General features: G+C 37.5%; 3 protein-coding genes across 4 annotated transcripts; all 3 read left to right on the top strand.

The window, feature by feature from the left end:
- The first annotated feature begins 665 nt into the window (after positions 1-665).
- On the top strand, positions 666-7,551 carry LOC104424803 (histone-lysine N-methyltransferase ATXR2). The gene is given in 16 exon segments (XM_039304769.1): positions 666-875; positions 1,157-1,232; positions 1,945-2,030; positions 2,117-2,484; positions 2,958-3,070; positions 3,168-3,199; positions 3,981-4,129; positions 4,210-4,297; positions 5,164-5,212; positions 5,314-5,368; positions 5,653-5,687; positions 5,690-5,721; positions 5,804-5,873; positions 6,467-6,543; positions 7,113-7,169; positions 7,310-7,551. Coding segments are annotated over 14 exon segments (1,266 nt in total). The 5' UTR covers positions 666-875; positions 1,157-1,232; positions 1,945-1,997; the 3' UTR covers positions 7,418-7,551.
- A 6,130-nt stretch (positions 7,552-13,681) lies between these two features.
- On the top strand, positions 13,682-14,164 carry LOC120289723 (toll/interleukin-1 receptor-like protein). Its single transcript, XM_039305051.1, has one exon. The coding sequence runs from the start codon at positions 13,682-13,684 to the stop codon at positions 14,162-14,164; it is 483 nt and encodes a 160-aa protein (XP_039160985.1).
- A 687-nt stretch (positions 14,165-14,851) lies between these two features.
- Positions 14,852-21,871, top strand: LOC104424782 (disease resistance protein RUN1-like). Of its 2 annotated transcripts, none has more exons than XM_039304765.1 (7): positions 14,852-15,664; positions 16,804-17,079; positions 17,199-18,332; positions 19,442-20,025; positions 20,179-20,244; positions 21,174-21,247; positions 21,347-21,871. In XM_039304765.1, the coding sequence occupies exons 1-4, from the start codon at positions 14,939-14,941 to the stop codon at positions 19,565-19,567; spliced, it is 2,262 nt and encodes a 753-aa protein (XP_039160699.1). In that variant the 5' UTR covers positions 14,852-14,938; the 3' UTR covers positions 19,568-20,025; positions 20,179-20,244; positions 21,174-21,247; positions 21,347-21,871. The 2 variants fall into 2 exon arrangements, with proteins under 2 accessions (XP_039160699.1, XP_039160700.1); XM_039304766.1 differs by having other exon boundaries at positions 19,442-20,048.
- The last annotated feature ends 537 nt before the right edge of the window (positions 21,872-22,408 follow it).

Raw genomic sequence — 22,408 nt, 5'->3', positions numbered from 1 at the left:
AATTGGGACCGCAGGTGACATGTTGTATAATTACCTTTATTTTAGATTGATCACATTGTGGAATGAATGGTCTATGATTAGGCACATTTGAACAGAAGAAGTGGTCATGTATTAAACTGAGAGCATTTTATTTTCTCATTAGAGAGTAGTTGGTGAATGATGAGTTTACCTGAAATTGGTCAGGACTAATTTGCTCCTTTACTTCTACAGAAATCGTCTCATAAAACGCGAAACGCATCAATGATGGATAGAATGAATAGTGCAGAAGAACTTTTTAATAACGTCCGATGCAATTATTATTATTTTTTAAATTTGGCATTTACTTGCAAACAACGTGATTTCTGATTCTAACTACGAGGTTAAAACCGTACTTTACGTAGGAAAAATAGGATATGCTAATTTTACATTTATGCTTTTCATTTTACTTTGAACGATTCACATGCTCTATGAAATTTTATCCAACAAAAGAGAAGTTCACATGCAAGTCCCTCATAAATTTTAGAGAAGTTTCCAAATATTCATAAGTTAATATCACATTTTGACGTCATTTTCGCATAAATTTATTCAGTTAATGCTGATTGTCCACGTGACATTTTTAGGCTAAAATTAGCTTTGAAGTGGCTACTTTAAATATTTTTTTTTTCTTAAGTACATGTATGGACGCCGAGTAGCGCCGCGCCGCCACCAAGAACCCAAGAGCAGCAGAAGAAGCGCGGACAACTCGGGATCGAGAGTTCCCTGGAAAAATCCGCAGAGCGTTCTCGAGCTCGAGCAGGAGAAGCAAATTCCCAAATGGAAGTCGTCTGCCCGATCGACGAGAAGTGCGCCCCTGAAATCGCCGCCCTCCTCCAACCCCTCCTCCTCGCGAAATCCAGGTAACTCCTGCTGCTCCTTCAATCGATCCTTTTTCGAACGAGCAAGTTGTTGCGGTCGTAGAATAGAAGGAACGAGTCCGCTTTTCGCGTCCCTTCGCATTCGCATCTTCGCCATGCGACCGCGCCGTGTTTTTTCGCGTCGCGGGCGAGGATGCTCGGTGGAGACTCGAGAGTATCGAGTGTGACGGCGATAGGGTCGAGCAGATTTCGCATTTTTTCCCTCTGCTTTTTTTCTCCCGCCTTTTCGGTTTCGATGGCTGCCTGAAATGTTGTCTGTTCAGGATTACTTTGACCAGCTTTTGGCCTCGCGGGAGGGCTGCCGCCTCAAGGTGAGACAAGACGGCGAATTCGGGAAAGGTAAGACCGGTCTCCTGCTCGACAAGTTGGGTTTTCTTTTATTTTTTATTTTTTAATTGAGTTTCATACGCCTGGCATTGTGCTACTACCTGGCTGAGTTCTCGAATTCTGACTGTTGTCTCTTGTTTTGGTGCGGGGATCACTTTGCGACTTTTAATCGTTTAGAGGTAGTTGCTATTCCTGAGGATGGCGAGTTGCTGTTGTGAAATTGGTTGTGTTGTTGGCGATGTGTTTCCATTTTCATTGATAGTTCTCCAGTGAAATTTGCCAGTGCATGAGTGCCAATGGAAACAGATGAATTGTGCAAAAACAAATGACATTGACCTGAAAGCTGCAAACTTTACTTAAAGTGTACACCAAGATATGTGAGATGCTTCCTTGCGTGTGATGAGGGCGATAAGAGAAGAATCTTTGTGTACTGTTTTGTTTTCTGAAGTCATGAGAGAAAGTATATTCATTGTTCGGCCTAATTAGGAGTGTCCATTCTAGGCACGTAATTTACTCTACGATAACCTGTGTGCAGTGCCACTTGCTATCACTTTACATTGCGTTGTTTCTCCATTTTAATTATGTAGTTTCTGATCAGGCAACATGAGCTCATGTTGAATTAAATTGTTTTTTTGAATTTTAATGCAATGAAGGTGCTCTTGCACAGTGGCTTCTACAGTCTGCCTTTCTACCATTGAGCATCTGTTGGATTATTGTTTTCCAGGTGTATATGCTGATGTGGATTTTAAAGAAGGGGAGCTTCTCTTAAGGGATCAAATGCTTTTTGGGTGTCAACATCCCTCAAATAAGGTTTTGCTGGCATGAAATCCCAATAAGCACTTGTCAGGACCTTTGATCATGCACAGGCTAACACTTCCTTTTCTTTTGTTTTGCAGATTGATTGTCTAGTATGTAGTTTCTGTTTTCGCTTTATTGGGACATTAGAACTTCAAATTGGAAGAAGATTGTTTTTTCAAGATTTGGGTCTCTCTTCAAGCCATGAATGTGATACCGGCTCATGCTCCGATGTTTCGAATGAGCATGGTGCATCTGACTCATCTGATGGGGACGACGTCACAGATGAGAAAGGTTATGACGACTCTCGTGGATGTGCTTCAGGAAGCAAGAGAGCAAAAGTTCCTTTGCCTGGGGAAATTGTTGAATCATTGATGAATGGTGAAATAGTATTGCCATGCTCGGACAAATTTTCCTCGCCACCAGTTATTCCATGTTCTGGGGGATGTCAAGAAGCTTACTATTGCAGGTACGGGGCTTTGATATACTTTTTTCCCTGAGATTTGGGTCTCTCACTATTTTCCTGCTAAGAAGCAAGTTGTATTAGTATGAAAAGGACCAAAAGCATGATTATGGAAAGAAATCTTCTTGATGTTTACATTTCTTTATGATTTCGATGGTACTTTCTCAATTTATGCTCAAAAAGGCTACTTTCCAATATATAAATACAGTCCGACCAAAAAAAAAAAAAAAAAAAAAAAGAGATAAATACAGGAGAAGGTGCTTTCTTAGTCTAGCATCAAAAGTTTTGAATTGTAAATCTGGAAATTGAATTTAACAACTGAGTTCTGATGTGTAATAGCAATATTGCCATTATGTTTTTGAGTTACATATTCTGATATTTTATTTTCTTACATCTTGTATAAGCTTGCTGTAAATATGTTCTTTCATGGGCCTACTCTGTTGATTAGTTCATTTAGTAATGTCAACAATCGTTTTTAGCAAAGTGTGTGCAGATGCTGACTGGAATTCATCTCATTCTTTACTGTGCACTGGAGAGAAGTCAGAAGCCTTTTCCACAAAGGCTCTTCTCCGATTCATACAACATGCTAATGGTGAAGCTCTTAATCTTTATTGTCAATAGGTTTTATTTTTATTTTAATTTGTTGTCTATTTCTATTGATCCTTCTTCATTTTTTCTTTTCACTGCAGAAACAAATGACATTTTCATTCTGGCAGCCAAAGTAAGTTTCTTCTTTAAGTAGTTTCCATGTTTTTTATTCCTCTTCCTATGTTTCATTTCGCAACCCTATTTCTTGTAATTTTTTCTGGTGATGCAAAATGAATTTGTTCTACCAAAGAAACTTGTTGCCACAGTTTTTTCTTTGACACTTACTCATATCTTAATGTTGGGCACAATTTTGAGACTATGATTACACTTGTGGTAAGTCACTCTACTACTTGTTATTTCTTTTAGGGATTGGTAGAGGAGGAATTGGGTGGATGATCATGCTTGAACTATATGAACTGCCAAAAACAATGATATTGACTATTGATGTTAATGATTCATTCTGTACCATCTTGTCAAATTGCCCTTCCTGGTCGGGAAATGTAGGCGGCTCAATGGGGCATTGAATTTCCTTTTTTATGCTTTATCTGAGATCTTGTTATAAGACTGTTGTGCTGAGGGCAAATATACTTTTTGTTACATTGGCCTAATTTAATTTGGCATGGTCTATGGGTGACGCACCTGGTGAGAAAATGCGAGGTGGTTCTTCTTGTGTGCTTAAATTATTATATTGTCGTGCTTCATTAGCGCAGGACAAGTGGATCATAGAATATTACCATATACTTAAACTGTTTAAGTTCTCGGTTGGTAGTGAGTATACCACGCACAAAGCAAAGTTTATGTCATTGCTTTATAACAAGGTTATAGATATACCTCGATTTTGATCTGTAGATCTCTACCACACAGGTTTAATAAAGCTGGTCTGGATAGCTAATACATTGGTTGTCATTTTTCAGGCAATAGCATACACTATATTAAGGTATAGGAAGTCAAAAGCAATTCTTCTGAGTAGTTATATGAAGGACACGGCTCATGTTATGGACAACTTTCATATGCCCTTACTTTTAGAAGCATGGAAGCCAATATCAGTTGGTCACAAGAGAAGGTAACTTTTCTGTCATGTTTGACCTATTCAAGATTTATTTGTCAAACATGAACATACTCATGACCAATAATTGCATTCAGGTGGTGGGACTGCATAGCATTACCAGAGGATGTTGATCCTTCTGAGGAAGCTGTATTTAGGATGCAAATTAAAGAGCTTGCCTTTACGGTAAAGAAATTTCTTCTAGATGTTGCATCTTAAGAGGATTATATTGGGTATTTTACCCAATCTTGCTTTTAGTTGTTCACTGTGTGATGGTTAATTTATGAATGTGAACCTCCATTTTTGTGACTGATAGGAGATTTGATAGTGGAATAAAAAGATTTGGACTGGATAAAATACTCCAGTTTTCTGTTACAATATAAAAAGTGATAGTTAAATTATGAATGTGAACCTCCATTTTGTGACCGATTGCAGATTTGAAAGTCTCGTGCTGGGTTGTAATTAGGTAATTGAATTTTGGTATCTAAATAAATGATTATTCTGCTTCTTATTAGCCTGCTTCTGAAGTGGTGTTCGTTGGTGATGCTTGCTTATTTTTTGTTGGCTGTATTCCACTCGTTAGTTATTCTTCTTTTCCTTTCTGTGCTTAGGTTTGCTAATAGTATTTATTATGTGGCAAGGTGAAATGTATTCCACTCGTTAGTTATGCTTCTTTTCCTTTCGTAAATGGATTGGCAATCCCTTGGGTGACTCTTAGTGAATTTCTCTTTGCTTATTTAAAAAATAAAAATTTCAACCGCTTGATCATCCTAAGTAATGCCTTTCAGTTTTTGGGTTGTTTTGATCTGTGTTAAGATCACCACCATCCTCAAGCATCTTTCAGAAGTTGAGGTGTATTGTAAATGGGGATCAGTGGTCATTCCTGGTTGCTCATTCTAAAAAGTTGCCACTAGATACCTTCTACGTCTTTTCTGGAGAAATTCAAATAGTCAATTTTTGAAATTCTGTCCTTTTCTCTTTTTATCACTTTGCATGTCAGTGATCTTCTGCATCTATAGTCACTTTCCTGATAATCCTTTTTATTTTTTCAGTCATTGCAACTCCTGAAGGCAGCTATCTTTGACAAAGAATGTGAACCATGTATCCTTTTAAGAACCCTTACAGTCTGCTGATTATCAGTTATCTTTCTTTTTTGGCATGGTACTATAGTATGTGAGGTTCGATTCCTTGACTCTACAAAGTATTCTCACTTGACATTTATGGGCATATCATTGGAATGTTTGAGCTGAATAATCTGTAAGGATTTGACTTATCAAGGGTTGAATATTTCCTTTTTCTGATTCATAAACTGTAGACTATGAACACAACAACATCTATAATTGAAATTCTCCTTTCTTTCTCCATTTTCTTTTTGCATTGAAGTACATAGAAATAGAAGATCTGACATTTCTACTTTAGATGAAGAAATACAGTGGGTTGGGTCTCCTTGATATCGATGACACATGTTGTATGAATGCCTTACTATCGATAATCTGCTTTGGGCATTTAAGAATCTTCTTTTTGGTTTTGGTATGTCACAGTGATCTGGTTGTAGCATCTCCTGTGGAAGATTACTTTTGTACATTGATGATCTACCATCTCCTGAGAAGGTATATATGATGCACATTTCTGTCTTTGACATCTGTTATAGAATTTGGAAGTTTATGCATTTGCGATCGTCTCTATTGGCAGGAAGAAGCCAAGAAAGTATCTCAACCATATTTGGATGCCCTTGGTGATGAGTATGCAGTTTGTTGTGAGGGTATGGGAAACTTTAACTAGACGGACTTGATTAATCAACAAACGTGGTTGTGTTTCTAGCTTGAAAAATCCCTTGTCATACTAAATCCAATTGCTGTCGTAATCATGCCATTACTGGTTCGTGTATTCAATTAGGTACATGCAACAAGGCCCGAGCTAGATCTCATCGTTTCTGTCTAACTCTTCAGCATCTGATCTTGTTATTTATTGATGGGCTGGCATCCGATCTTTGACATGCATGCTGTGGGACTAGAGAACACATACAGTTATAACATACTGGACAAAAACGTGACACCACATAGCTGCTGACCGCATTTTAGCTGACAGGATAGGATAATTTACCTGAGAAGCAATTTTAGAAAATGAATATGAATATGAATTAGTAGGCTTTCCCAGTTTGACAATGTTGCATGCAGTCCTGCTTTTGTTTTATGTCCTGATGTAAGCTTATTATGATGTGGAGTAAATTTTTTGTTTTTATTATGCATTGTCCTCACATATACTCAGCAATTCCCTTTTCATTGGATCTGTGATTTGTAATGTTTAGTTATTTATGCCAGGTATTATTGCTAATAATTAAATTCATACTTTCAGGCACGGCATTTTTCCCCTTGCAGAGCTGCATGAATCATTCCTGCCATCCTAATGCCAAAGCTTTCAAAAGAGAGGAGGTATAAATAACCCTGTGCACATTTAGCTCGTGATGGTGATGTCATTAACTTTTAGTAATGTTCGAGGATGCAAAGGCTGATTTTAAAAACGGTTTACAAAGCTGTGTCAAACTGCATAATGGGCAGTGTATAAGTGCCCCATTGGAGTTTGGCGCACTAATCTTTAAAATAGTCTTTGCATCCCTAGCATTCTTCATTTTTTTTTATATTATTGAAATGGTTTGAAATTTTGAATCTTTTGAGTTTCAAGTTGACGTTGTCCATATTTACTGAGATGGCCCTTCAATGGATTGACCTGATGTATCCCTGTCAATAATCCTTGAAGATCAACCGCTTTTGTAGTTCGTACAAACAAATGTATTCACACAATGTTGCCTGTTAACCATAACTTGCATGATAATCATTTATGAGATTCATTCGTGCGACTGTTGAAGTCATGCCTTTTTCAACATAACATCATCTATATCTGTTTCATGTTACGCTGAACCTATTCCCTTTCATGGACACCTGAGTGGGTGGAATGCAAATGATATGCGGCAGAAGTGATTTAATTGTTGCTGCCTTTTCAGGATAGAGATGGTCAAGCAACGATAGTGGCATTGAAGCCCATTTCGAAGGGAGAAGAGGTAATTACATGTGGCTTAATCTGGCTAGTTAGCATATGCTCGGAAAAATATATGCCAGTTTAGGTGAAAAGCAATGCAGCTCTTTCCCTTATAATGAGCATATGCGTAACTGAGATTTGAGAAATCCTGAAATCTTGCAGGTCACCATTTCATACATAGAGGAGGATTTACCCTTTGAAGAGAGGCAAGCACTGCTTGCGGATTATGGTTTCACGTGCAAGTGTGTGAAGTGCCAAGAAGAATCTTAATGGACACTGTATGCATAAGTTTGCATCTAATGTTCGCTCACATCACAGGTTATGGTGTAACGGTTCAATTGTGGTCATAAAAGCTGTAACAACATAAGTGCGACTTAATTAAATGTGTTTGATTAATCGATATCCATACATTAACTTCACGAGCCATTTTTTTGTGAGAGAATCCAACAGATTCTCTTCGACGTATTATATGGATGAGATCAAAAGGAAAGAGGAAAGAAGGATGGGAACAAGAAGATTAACAAAATTGTCCTAGGCGGACAATGGATATGGACAAATTCGTTTGAAGTCTTGAATATGTAGGTATATCAGTATTTTATTGATTTAAAAGTAAAAGGTCACATCATTTTTATTTATGTACTTTTTTTATGATTATTTCTTTTTATTATTATTATCTTTCTTATTGAATAAAATTGTACTGGAAAATATTTATTGGGGGTTATTTAGCGTTTTCCCACTTGTGATGACATGACACAGTGATGTGACGTTTTAATAACGACAAACTTGAAAGGAATTGGACTAGTCAGCTTTAGGTGGAAAGCGGGTTAAATAATGGTGAGGAGGGACCCTACGCCGAAAGAAAGAATTGGATGGATGGCGAAAAAGCGGAGGACTTTTCGGGGGAATTTCTCGGACTTTACGTGGAAAAAAAGAGAGTTCTCAGTGGTGACAAGCTGGAAGGGAATTGGAGGAGTGTGACCTTACGTTGGAAGAAAGAGAGTGGAAGTTGCTTCTCAATCTTAATCTTGCCTTCTCTTGTTTTTAAATCTCCTCAATCACCACAAAAATACGTTACTGGTAACATCAGTCCATGTTATTAAATGGGGTAAGAAGATGCCAGCTGCAACCGACAGTGATTACGACATGTTATTGAGTTCTTAAAGATTGGACACCGCAGTAATGTCCGATTGTTCATAAGCAACCATGCCACATTTTAAAGGACAACAAAGACTTATAATCGGACGAAAAGATTTGGAATATTTTACGACTACTAAAAAGCTTCTAAATATACATTTTTATTTTATCCAAAGAGTTTGCTCACATTTTTATTCAAATTGTTTAGATAAAGTCTTTGGGGTGATACTCGCCATCCTTGTAAAAGAATCTTTACTCAATAATTATGGAAAATTATTTTTGTACCCTTTGAAAGGAGGCAAACGATGTTATGAACTATGGTTTCACTTGCAAGTGCTCCAAATTATATTTTAAGGATTTAAGGATAGTTCTGAAAACTATAATAGTGAGATGATTAATTTGTTGAGTATTGTGAGATAAATGTGACTTTATTAATGATTTCGCGTGATAGACAGATATAAGAGTACATCCATATGCATTTAACTTGCCTACCATTTTCCTTAAGACATTTGGTTAACATAGCATATTTTCTGAAAAAGAAGACAAAAAAAAAAAAAAAAAAAAGGAAAGAGAACATGAGGCAACGAGAAAAGCAACAGAACTGAAGGAGGCATTGGAAACAGAAGTTCAGACTCCGGAGCATCCGCTCCACCGATCCGCTCGAAGATTCCGCATGTCGGAGTGGGGATTATTTTAGCATATTTCCCACAAGTTTTGACAAGAGGATGAGAAGCTGAAACGGACTTCGACGAGTCAGGCTTTGGGGGAAGGAAAGAAGGTTAAATAATGACTAAAAGGACTTTTATGAGTGAAATTACACGGACCTTACGGCGGAACTTAAGCGGAAAGAGAGAGTTCAATAGTTGTAAAGTTGGACAGGGCTTCGATGCGTGACCTCACGGGGAAAGGAGGGTGGAAGTTGCATCGTGCCTCCCCTTGCTGAAGAATTCTCTTCGCGCAACACAAAAAGATACATGCAGTGAGACTATAGACATAATCGCTTAGCAATCACATGTTCTTGTCAATCCACATCTTCGACTGATGTATTAGCAAATCTCTATATTTTTCACAATTGATATTTGCTCCAGCATTTAGTAAAATCTGTAAGCTTCCTATCGGTGAATGTCAATTATTTATCAATTTCTTTCGAGTAGTCAACTGCTAAAGATTTTTTCATTGATAACTCAAATTGTTTATTGATGAAGGATTTCATTGATAACCTTTGTACAAATCTCATGATGTTCTTGTATCGACATCTTGCATTATATATGTGTGCTCGCTGATTGCTTTGTTTCATTGATGATTTATGTTTTAACCAAATTGTGCTCTCATCAAATGAGCATGCTATTCATTTAATATCAATTAAGAGAGTCAACTTAGGCAGAATGAAAGAGAGTGGAAATTGCTATGCATGTTAATTGTTCTTCTAGTTGTATAAATCTCCTCAACAACTTTTTTTTTGATAAAGACCTTGTTGTTGATTGACCATAAAAAATACCCGGACCAATATTGTGGGTTACGAAAGATCTTTATATTCTTAAAATATAACATGTCAAAGGAATGAGCAACATGCTCGGATAGCACTTATTATAGCTAACAATGTGATCTAGAGAGAATAAATATGTTGATTTATGAAAACATAACAATTTTTGGGGATAAGTCAAGTTTGATATATGCAACAATATTAAGTCGAATGTGCTTCCATTAGATATAAAATGAGACAAATAAAGGATAGTAGGTGATGCACACAATTCTTTCAAGATGAGGGTCGCCCCCTATCACCCGAGTCCCAGCCAAGGAGAGCCTAAAGGGCCTAGCTTTTTCTTCTTTTTTATTTTATTTTATTTTAAATTTAGACCTTTTATTTGTTACTCTAGCTTGATAAAAAATTGGCTTAAAAATAATATATGGATCAAGACGACATTGTTTTAGACTTATGTTTCATGTTTTAGTGACATTAATCCCACATAGGAGAGAGAAGATAATAGAAAAAACCATGTAAATATTATCTATTAGCCAAATTGGATAGCCACCAATTCGATTTTTTTGGATTTGATTATACTTTTTGAAAGTTTTAATACTCAATTACGTTTTAGTGACAAATTTAGAACTTGTAGTGCACTTAGCCCAATATATAAATATTAATTTCAAATACATCAATGTTGTATTCAATTGTTAGCAGATTTTACCTCTAGCTCTAGTTGAAAGACACAATTAATATTTTATTTTTCAATGAGGAACAAGAAATGTACATGATAGAGATGGAGACACAATTTTACAGCTAAAGATTTTGGATATCTCATTAACGCGAGGTTTTCTTGAATTGGATATAGGGAACTTTGCTAGCAACTTTGAGGAAATTTTGCTAAAGATAAGATGGCTTTGCTGGTGAAATCTTCCTTTGGAAGTTCTAGCAAACAACTTCCTCCCGAATCACCTAGTTGTTCTTAGGCTTTCAGGAGATATCGCCATGAAAGAAAGGAGCAGAAGGGTCGAAATCAAATTACAATTTTGTTGAGGCTAATAATACAACATAAAATAGGTTGATTTACAAAAATTGATAATTTTTGGTAGAATAATTTAAGTCAAAGTTTTGGTACATGTGGAAACAGTTTGATCATGTTAGATGCAAATGCTTCTATCAAACATATATAGGGGTAAATGAAGAGATAGGAGATGCAAAAGATCCATTGTGAATTGCCTATCTCTAGTGTTTTAATAAAAATGTGCAAGGCCTTTGCTTACTATTAAGCTTAGCCAACTGCAATGTATTTTTTGGAATTGCCGTTTGCAATTAATGTTGCATTCATTTCATAGACAACAATTTTAAAGTTCATGTTGTTCAACTATCCTCTTACAATATCAACATTTTGTGAGCTATAGGGTTAGACACCATACATTTCTTGAGTATATATTCCGTGTGTTTTGAAAGTCAGTCTGATAAATCGTTACTTTCATTTTTTAGAAATGTAATACATATTTTGATGAGAAATGGTATAGATTACTTTCAACGAAGGTTCTGTACTAAACAATGTATACTTTTCTCAAAGGCTTTGATTAAGTGAAAGATTTGCTTGTATATATTGTGATAGCCAACAGCCACAACCGGCTCAAAACCATTTCAAAATGAAACCTTAAAACTCTTTTTAAGTCAAGTCTCTCCAATACTTTCTCAGTTCTTTCTCATTTCTCCCTCAATCTCTCAGAACTGGCCTCTCTCTCTTTCAATATATGTATGAAGTCTGTGGAGCGGCGCTTTCACAGATCTGGCCTCTTTGTCAAGTCTCTCCAGCAGCACCACTCGGTCTCTTTCTCTCACTCTCTCAATTATCGCTTGAAGCCTCTCTCTCGGTCTCACGGGTTGCGGCCTCACCTTTGTCGGTATACCATAAATCAGCTCACTCTTAGGTAATCTCTCTCTCTCTCTCTCTTTCTCTCTCTCGGTTTCGATTTCGGTTCTTCATCAGATGTCTCGATTTTGGTGTGCTGTGTTTCTATATCTTCGGTGCGATGTGCAAGATGGTGGTAGTGTCTGGTTATCGGGGGTCGCTGGTTATGGGCTTTTCTATGGCTTTTTCTTTTCATTTGATGGATGAAGATGATGATGATCATCTATCTTCAACGAGTTTTCATCTTGTAAAATTTCTTCCTTTTTTTTTTTCCTGTCCATTTGATTTTGATTTGTGGATGGGGATATGGACCAGCTCCTTTCTTTTTCCGGTGTACTTTTCCAAGTACTCCAGTACAGTTTTTCTCCTTTTATCAGATTTAATCGCATCTCACGGTTTTATTAAGCAAGGACTTTTTCCGAGACATAGCTTTGTGCTTCGGCCTCAACAAGCACGCTTAACAGGGGCTTTCGATGTTAAGTTGTTATTCCAAACCGTCATAGGAAACAGTAAAAACCAGTCTTATGGGAAGGTCCAGTAAATTTGAACTTGTTATCCGAGTCCCAATGAGAAAAAGAGTAGTGTATATTGCATACCAATTCGTTTTGATATCTAGGACTTTTTTTTCACATAAATATAATTGCAGTGAGCACCTAGGCCGCTCCAAATAGAAATCGGAGTGAATCGAGAATTTTGTTCAAAACAAAAGAGCTTTCTTGTTCTCTCTCGTGCATTAAGGGAGGAGTCATTTTTTTTATCGGACGGGAATGAAGAGGGGATAACATTGATCCATGCGGAGCAGAAAGCTAATCCTAACATAACAAACACTTAATGAACTGAAATTGAACTTCAAGCTCTCCTGAACTTTGAGGAATTGCCCATCTCTCCATGTTGCTCTTCCACTAGATCAGCAACATCATATTGGATTACATTTGAACCGTCAAGTGCAGGTACTGTTGGACCAATATTGTCGAGCATGAGTGATTGGAAGAAGCTAATTTTCTTAACCGGAAAATTCTCGTCTTGTGTGGGAAAATACAAAACCGTTCCCGAGCAATTAGAGACATTAGTTAGGCGAGAAAAATTATTAAAACGTCGATCTGCTTTTACGGAAGAAGACGAAAAATAGTTATAAAATTATCAATCTATTGTTTATCAAGGAAAATTACAGTATACAAGGATAGTTACTTTCTAATGGATCCCTTAAACTTGCGAACTGCTAAGGATTATTGCGATTGCTGATATAAGTTACGAAACAAAAAGGAAAAAGGAAATTTATAATAAATGGGATTATTTACAATTACTTTTGGAAAGTTATGATAATCGGGACATCCGAAAGAGTTTGGTAGAACTTACCATCTCTGATGTCTCGATATTCACTAGCTATTGCTGTTTTTTTATTAATAATTTGTGGAAGGCCGCGGCCTCGACTCACTATTAAGCTTAGGCTGCAATTAAGACGGGCTTTCCCAAGCCAAAGCCCCTTGGGCTGAAATTAGGAATTCTTTTTGTAAACCTCCGTAAGAGAAAGCTGGCCTTTTGGAAGGCTCAAAGCCTAGTCTGCCTTGGTCATTTCAGCATCAGAAACCGTGGAGGAACCAGCAAAACGTTCTCGGTTCTCTGCTCCCTCTGAATTCCTTCTCTCTTTCTCTATCTCTCAGGTTCTCCTCCTCTTCGAGTCGCAACACTCACCTGAGACTTTTCTCCCGACCAGGGTTCACGTCGCACTTGCCGCCCTCAGCCGAGGACGCGCATCGCGAGGACCACCACGCTTCTGGAGAGTTCCTCGGAAGCGTCCTCCTGTGATCGGATCCCTTGCCGTTGCCGGGTTCGGATCCTCGACATGGGTGAAGTGCTCAGGGATTAGGGCCGGGCGAGGCTTCGATGAGCGACCTAAGTGGAAAGGAAGAGAGTCTGCTACTTGTCTTGATCGTGCCTCTCTAGCTGTAGAAATCTCCTCAAGCACCACCCCAAAAAAGAAGTCACCCGTAGCATCAATCTGTGTGGCTACATGGCGAGAGAAGAGGCCAAGTCAGGAACTGCAACCAGTAACGACTACGACGTGTTCTTGTCCTTTCGAGGACCCGACACTCGCAACATATTCGCAGATTTCCTCTATGTGTTCATGAAAAACAAGGGAATCCGCGTTTTTAGGGATGAGGAAGAGTTATCGCCGGGAGAAAAGATCTCAGAGATCTTGCGAGCAGTAGAAAGCTCTCAAATATACATTCCTATTTTCTCCAAAAACTATGCTTCGAGTAGGTGGTGCCTCCGAGAGCTGAAATACATGGTGGACGGCCATGGCAAACACCCATCGAAACGAATACTACCTATCTTTTACAATGTGGACCCAGAGGATGTTAAGCTTGAAACAGAGTTGTACAAAAGCGCCCTAACCGAGCATGAGGAGGACCCCGACTGCACTGACTGGAAGGAGGCTTTGACCTCGGTGGCTAGAATCAAGGGGTGGCATATAAAAGATCAAAGGTACTGACACCTCCTTCGTTTATCTATCTATCTATTCATTTATTGTCCCTTCCGGTCGTTTATTGGAAGAGGAGCGCCCCAAGCACACAGGTTTGTATACATCATTCTCTGACTATTATGATGGCTAAGACTGTCTACATGCTGATAAACTCCTCAGGGAAAATGCTAGTGATTGGTTCAAAAAAACGCATATCTTATTCAAACTGTCTAGATAAATTCTTTAGGGGCAATATTTGCCACCCTTGTAAGAGAAACCTTATTCAGTACGTGTGTTAAGAGCGATTTATGTACATACACTGTGATTACCATGTGGAAAATACAGGTCCGCATGCTAGTGATAAATTATTCGCTTCTATTTGAAGTTCTACTTACTTACGTATAGTCTCATGTGCAATGATCTTGTGAATATGGCAGGCAAGGTGAGGTCATCGAGAATATTGTTAATGAGGTATTGCAGAAGATCAATACAACAAAAAGAGATTTGCCAACCCATCTAGTTGGAATTGATGATCGTGTAGAAGAAATAAAGAGACTATTAAATTGTGATGATACTAGTGAAGTACGATCTGTCATAATCCATGGGACCGGTGGCATGGGAAAGACAACTCTTGCCAAAGCAGTCTTCACTGAACTCTCTCCTCAATTTGAAAATCACTCCTTCCTTTTAGACATCCAACACCCATGCCATTTTAAAACTGCAAAAAAATTAGTGGCGGATCTTTTCCATTTCTTACTTCCTAAAACCTTTGACTTTGAGGAAAGGAACAATGTGATCAGAAGAATGTTACCTAACAAACGAGTCTTGCTTGTTTTTGATGGCATGGATGAAAATGATCAATCTATGCAACTGGCAAAGTATTGTACTTTGTGTGGTCCAAGGAGTAGGATCATCATAACAACCAGAAATAAGAGAGTTTTTTCTATGATCAAGGTGGAAGGATTTGAGGAAACTATCTCAACAAGTTCTACACGTATTATTCCGTACGAAATGAAGACAATGCATTTGGATCATGCTCTTCAACTTTTCAACAAGCTTGCTTTCAACACAAATTCAACTCCACCTGATTTATATGATCTTTCAAAAGAAGTCGTTGAACTCACCGGAGGACTTCCATTGGCTGTTGAGGTGATAGGTTCAGATCTCCGTGGCCAAAATCAAGCAAAGTGGATAAGCACAGTGAAGAAGTTGAAGGAAGTGCCTCCTAGAGAAGTTTTAGAGAAGTTAAAGATAAGTTATTATACACTTGATGATCGTGCTCAACAAATCTATCTGGACATTGCATGTTTCTTTGTTAATAAGAAAAAAACTTTACCAATGTATATGTGGGAATCTTGTGGTTATCACCCAGAAGTCACAATTGATGTCCTTATCAACAAGTCCTTGATCAAGATTGTTGACCGTGATATCATATGCATGCATAATCTGTTGAGAGATGTCGGAAGGGATATTGTTCGAGAGGCTGCAGATCAAAGCAGAAGTTGGTGTCTTGAGACAGCCCATGAAAAGGTAAGTATGAATAGCCCTATTTTATTCCTTCCTACATTACTACACATATAAGAGTTCATCTCCTGTGTAGATTGCCTTCTTCATTTATTGCTATAGGGAAACCTGTAAATCAACTATGTTTCATTGAGTGAGCAATTTGGTAATTATCTGATTTTTTTTGCAAATAAATAGTGCACCCATTTTTGCTTATTTTAGTTAGGTAAAAGTATATGAAAAAAAATAGAAATTGGGTTTGAAAGACCTTCTTCTTTAAAAAAAGACCATTTGAACCATTACATAATCATACCTATCCAATCTATCTTTTCACTTTACTATTTTTTTCAATTTATATATGATGAGGCTTTTTCTTATTTATATAAATTTGCAAAATCTATCTTGTTCTATCTTGATAATTCACATTCAAACAAAACAAAAAGCTGTCTAAGGTTTTGTCAAAAAGGTGGAACTCAATTGAAAAAAAGGTGGAACTCAAGGATAATATAAAAAAGCACATTTTTTAAAAGGTTAAATTAGTAATTAGCAATGTCTAATAAAATTAAATGAATTCTCTTTCTAAAAGTTTGCTAGAAATTTAGTAAGTGGGGTCACATTTCCTTTAACCCCCTATTGAGTTAATGCGACACCGTGAATTTCATAATTTTCAAATCCAAACTTGAAATTGCTAGTTGACGACTTAAACTGTAAATGTTGAATACACAATCCTTTAAACCTCAAATTATACTTGGAAATTGTTTTTTTGCACCAAAGTCGACAAATATCAACTCAATCAAAATTCACTGCTAAAGTTATGATCATGAAAGTTCATCATCTACTTTCGCTGTGCACTTGATAAAATTAACCTAAAAAATTCCTCAATTCTACTCAACATCAGCAAAAACTGAAAATAGGTCATGAAGTGGATTACTAACTATCAAACATCACTTTCACGGAATCAAATAAAGTCTTTATTATAGTCTAAATATTTAATATAATTAGAGATATTAGTTCCATAAGCATAAATATAATCATCTGATATGCCCAATTTCAAATAATAAAGAAATATCGAATTTAATAGAAATCAATAGTATATCTAACAATTAATGGATCCCGATGAATTGCTCAAGTAAAGAGACACTTTTTAATATTATATTTTCCATTAGGGAACGGAGAATGCGGTAGCGCTCACACCACGGAGATTGGGAGACAATTTTACATGCAAAGATTTTGCTTATCTCACAAATGCGAGGTTTCTAAAATTGGATGGCGGAAACTTTGTCGGCAACTTTGAGGATATTTTCTCTAAGCTAAGATGGCTTTGTTGGCGAAATTGTCCTCCGGAACTTCAAGCAAACAACTTTATGTTGAATCGCCTTGTTGTTCTCAAGCTTTCAGGCGATATCATCACAGACAAATGGAGCGGATGGGTTAAAATCATGGTACAATTTTTCCTGATTCATTTACTCTTTTGACTAATTGTCTGGATGTATGATGACGTGCACTTATTTTGCAATGCATACTGAATCTGGACAAGATTAAGTCGGTTGTTGTCTTGTAGGTGGCAAGTAAACTGAAAGTTTTGAAAATAGCAAGATCAAATTCCTTAATCAAAACACCTTGCTTCTCGGAATTTATTAGTTTGGAGAGATTGGTTCTGAAAGGTTTTCCAAATTTGATTCAAATTGATCACTCAATTGGAAGCCTAGAGCGGTTGATTTACTTGAAGATCAAATGGTGTCCGTGTCTTAGAGAATTGCCCCATCAAATTGGTTATCTAACTGCCGTGAGAGAGCTCATCTTGATCCAGAGTTTTAGCATTCATTATTTGCCAGAGTCGATCGACAATCTAAGATTTTTGTCAAGGCTTGTAGTGGAGGATACAGGACTAGTTGAACTTCCGAGCGCGATCAAGGGGCTAGTGGATCTTGAGTACTTGTGTTTGGTGAATTGTACGAGTCTAAATTCATTGTCGGATGCTGTTGGAGAGCTAAAGTCGTTAACTGAGTTGGATATATCTGGGACAACTATCAAGGAACTACCTCATTCGATTTATAATCTCAAGTGTCTAACATTACGGATAAACAGTAGTAAGATAAGAGCACAACTGATGAGGGACTCGCCTCCCTTGGAAGGTATTGAGGATTGCTTCGACTCTATAAGACTTGGAGCAGATTGGGAAAGTGAACCGAAGAATTTGAAGGAAGCGTATCTCGAAAACGTCCGACAGGAGTTCTGGTGGGAATTGTCAATCTTAGTATATTCAATGATCCATGTGTCTTCAGAAGATAATTCAATGAGGGAAGTGCCTCTTGAAAAAGTTCGACAGGAGCCTCTCGAAAATGTTCAACAAAAGTCAATCAATGAAGTGCCTCTCGAAAGAGTCCAACAGAAATTAATGTTAATATATGAGGGACTTGAATATGGGGAGAAACAAATTTTCCTGGACATTGCAAGTATCTTTTCAAGCAAGAAAAAAACGGATGCATTATATATACGGAAAGGTTGTGTCCTTTTCCCCAAAGTTAAAATTGACGCCCTTGTCAGTAAGTCCTTAATCAAGATTCTTGATCATGACAAAGTGTGGATGCATGATTGGGTGATGGATTTTGGGAGGAAAATTATTCGTGAAGAGAATATCGAGATATCTTTTGAGCATAGTAGATTTCGGTATCTTATATTGGTCAATGAAATGGTAAGTACGAATAACTCTATTTTATTCCTTCCTATCCTAGTACGCGTCTAAGAGTTCATCTCTCTTGCACATTCCCTTCTTCATTATTACTTGCTAAGAAACCCGTGCCACTGGATTTACCGGTGAATTAATTCTATTTTTTCTTAAAATAGAAATTTGCTAATTATCTTATTCTTTTTCACTAACAAATGCTGCACCCATTTCCGATTTTTTTTTTAAATAAGATAAAAACGTCTAAAAACAATAGAAATTGGGTTTAGCAGACCATTTAAACTTGTCCATTACATATGACCATAAAAAAAAAAAGAACTTGTCCATTACATAATCATACCAATACAATTTATCTTTTAACTTTGCAATTCTTGTAATTGATATATGACGAACAAAAAAAGGTATCTAAGGTTTTATGAAACTGTTGGGTCTCCAGAGTTAAGTATCTTTTGAAAAGGTAAAATAAGTAATGTCTGGTAAAGCAAAAGAAAAAAAAAAAGAATTCCCTCTCTAAAAGTTTGATTCAATGTGATTAGTGGTGTTATATTTCCTTTAACAATCTACTAAGGTAATGTGAATTATATCAAAGTGAAAATGTGACACCTCCAATTTACATTTCTCGAGTCCAAACTCAAACTTCATCACTCACTGCTAAAATCATAATTGTGAAAATGCATACATCCATTAGCACTCTGATAAAATTAACAACAGCCAAGTTTCTCAATCCTACCAACGTTAGCAAAAACTATGAATAGGACAATTTCGCTGATGAGAGAGCGGATTATTAAGTACCAAATCACTTCCATGGAATTAAACACAATCATTATTATTGTACATCCATCAGTCCCAAATCACTGCATCTTTAGAAGTAAAAGTTTCCCTTTAAATGAGTACTCCAGAATCCTTTCCCTTTGTCGACATGCCTTGTGTGTGTGTCTCTTCAACTTCAATTTCCATCACCACTGCAGCCTATATATAGGCCTTCTCCGACCGATATTCTTTATCAAACATCTCTGAATATTGCATGCTGGCCATTCATTCACCACTCATTCACAAGGCATGCTAGAATTATGTGGACTGATTTTAAAAATTCAACAAAATGGATCAATATTTTGCAGGAGGGGACCGTAAACCATATGCTGGGGGCAATCCTTATGGTCATTCTAAATTTGGCAAATCTTCTCGTAGCATCCGAAGAATTTGACAGCTGGGACGCAGCCACCAAAGAAGACTGGAGAAACTGAGAGATGCTTTTATTTTGCGTATCCATCTCGATAATCATGCTTTCGTTATCCGAGGTCAGGTCAACATGTAAAAGGGACTATCGCAAGGCAAAAGTGATGTCAATGCGCGTAATGGCGCGGCTAATAATTTTTCCCTCAGCGTATTCCATATGTGTGTTAGGTCGTGAGCTCTGGGACAATGGCAAACTCCTTTCGCTTGGCGAAACCACATTTTCTTTGGCAGCCGGTGTCTTTCTACGTATCATAATCACAGAAACTGTTGTGTCTAGTGTGGCTTATTTCTTTCAAACCCTCGTCGATCGCCTCCCTCTTCTTCTAGCTTGGTCTCGCTTATATTAATTGGTGGGGGAACTGAGACGTACGTTTTGGATGACTCCAAAGAGGAGAGAATGGTGGCTGGACTTCTGCTCACTAGTGAATCGAGTGACCGATTACTTGCGACAACAGAATGTGGGGAGGTGCCACGTCCTCCCAATCACTGGTTTAATCATACTTCATTTGTCTCATTCTGTTTCTTAAGATAGCCATTGTATTGCTGGGGCAATTTCCTTAATTTGTGTTATTTCAGCCAGTTGTGCTGCCTGTTGAAGTTGTTTGCTTCGTTTGTGCAGAAAAAAATTCTTCAGGCCTTGGAGTATGCTGGAGTCTTTACTTCAGGTGGTCTGATCAAGGAGCAGGTACACAAGTACCTGATATGAACCTAAGCTGGCCTCTGTATTGTCGCATGTGCAATGTGCTAATAATTTCTTCCCTTTGCATTATCGTCTATGCCAAGCTTTTCTTCTTTCTTTAATTCAATTGGATCGTGGGTTGGAGGGGACTTCTTCATGGCATTTATTTTCATAGTTAATCTATATTACGAACACTGTTAGCAGTCTAGTATCAGATGCTACTCCACGAGAACATAAATTCTGTTTCCTTGTGATCCTCATCATAGTCACATGCACGTTTGGCGTAGCAGCACAACTGACTCATTACTCCTAGCACGTTGAAGCTGAAGAATATGTTCATAAAGATAAAGCCGTACTGCATGATTAGGCAGTAGTAAAGCCTCTATGATTTGCCTCAGTTGAATTGGTATTTAGCATAAGCAAGGGACACAGAAGGTCTGGACCTATTGAGAGTAATTGTGTAATATGTAACATCAGTTGGGTTCATATGCATAAGCCTTGGAAGAAAATTACAGTGGCTTCTTTGCTCCGTAGAAATTGTTTTAAAAAAAGAGTTTCTAGTCATGATGCAGTCCTTCCTTTTAGGGTAGGTGCATGGTCTTTGCAATTAGGAGCCAATTCCCATTCGAGGAAGGTCAAGAATTACATAGTGGATTGTTGTTGAGATTAATGATAGAAAGTAGTGGAATTCAATGGGGGCATGCAGGTGTTTAGGTGCTGGAGAGAGCAATCAACAATCGAAAGTTGAATAGTGTTATTGTATGGTTGACGAGTTGAATGAATGATAGTTCCATCTCACTTATTTCTTACGGACTTCGGAATCTCCAGCATCCTTTTATGGTCTGAACTAGACTTGCAAAATCACTGCTTCATATTATCTGCTATGTATTTTTCACTTTGAATGCTTACGTAATTTTTGGGAAATTCATGTGCAGGTTCTTTTCTGTAGCACAGAGAACGGGCGTAACCAGACTGGCACATTGCTACAAAACCCTGAAGTCATCTCTCAGTTAGTTTTTGCTTACTCTTCTTGCTCGATTGGTACTATCAACCTTCATGATGTCATCACACAATGAGTATATACATGCAATGACACATTTGTTTGCAGAGATTCATCAAGTACCAACTTCATGTGAGCCCCATCAGACCTGAAAGGACGGCCTCTAATGTGTTCACTTCCCCATCTTTGGAGCAGTTCTTCGGAAGCATTTAGCAGTAACTCATAAAAGCCGCGGACGCGATTGTATATTTATGTCATCCTGTTTATTATTCGGTCTGATAATCTTCCAGCTCAGTTCTTGTGGAGTTCCAATATTCACCAGCTGCTGGTTTTCCGATGAAAAGTGGGTTGAGGCTTTGGCTCACTATTAATCTTAGTCAACTTCGTTGGATCACGAGATTTGCTGTTTGCAATTCATGTCGCATTAGTTTCATAGACGAGCTTTTAAGTTTATGTTGTACTAGTACCCTTGAAAGTATCAACATTTTGCGAGCTGTAGAGCAAGATACCCATAAAGCTTTTTTGGCATATATCCTGTGTGTTCTGAGATTCTTTTTTCCTCAGGATTTTAATGTTTTATAGGTTCCACCGTCGCAATTAATGGTTAAGTCCATCTTAAAGGCGATATTCTCACTTTCCAGAATCGCAATATATATGTATGTATTATTTAGGTCAGAAACGGCATTAATGACTTTCAAGGAGGATTTCGGCCTATGCCAGATGTATATTTTTTGTTAGCGATTTTGATTTTTTGAAAGATTCGCTTTTGCAAATTGGGCGGTCCTGAATTGCGGCCGTGACACGTTGTATAATTCCCTACATTTTAGATCGACCACATTGTGGAGTGAATCGTTTACGGTTAGGCGCATTAAAACAAAAGAAGTAGTTGCGCATTAAATTGAGCATTTTGTTTTCTCAGAAGTTGGGGAATGATGAATTTACTGGGATCGGTCAAGACCAATTTGCTCTCTTACTTATACAGAAATCTTCTCATGAAACCCCAAATGCATCAATGGGGAGAGAATGAATAGTGTATAAAAACCTTTTAATGACGTCCAATGCTATTTTTTTTAATTTACGTTAATGACGTCCGATGCAATTATTATTATTTTTAATTTTCATTTACTTGCTATTAACATGATTTTTTTTTAGTTACATAATTAAAACCGA

The sequence above is a fragment of the Eucalyptus grandis genome, chromosome 11, assembly GCF_016545825.1.
Source record: "Eucalyptus grandis isolate ANBG69807.140 chromosome 11, ASM1654582v1, whole genome shotgun sequence".
In the NCBI taxonomy this organism is placed as follows: Eukaryota; Viridiplantae; Streptophyta; class Magnoliopsida; order Myrtales; family Myrtaceae; genus Eucalyptus; species Eucalyptus grandis.
Note: the sequence above shows the minus strand (reverse complement) of the source record. Positions and strands in the feature narration are given on the sequence as shown.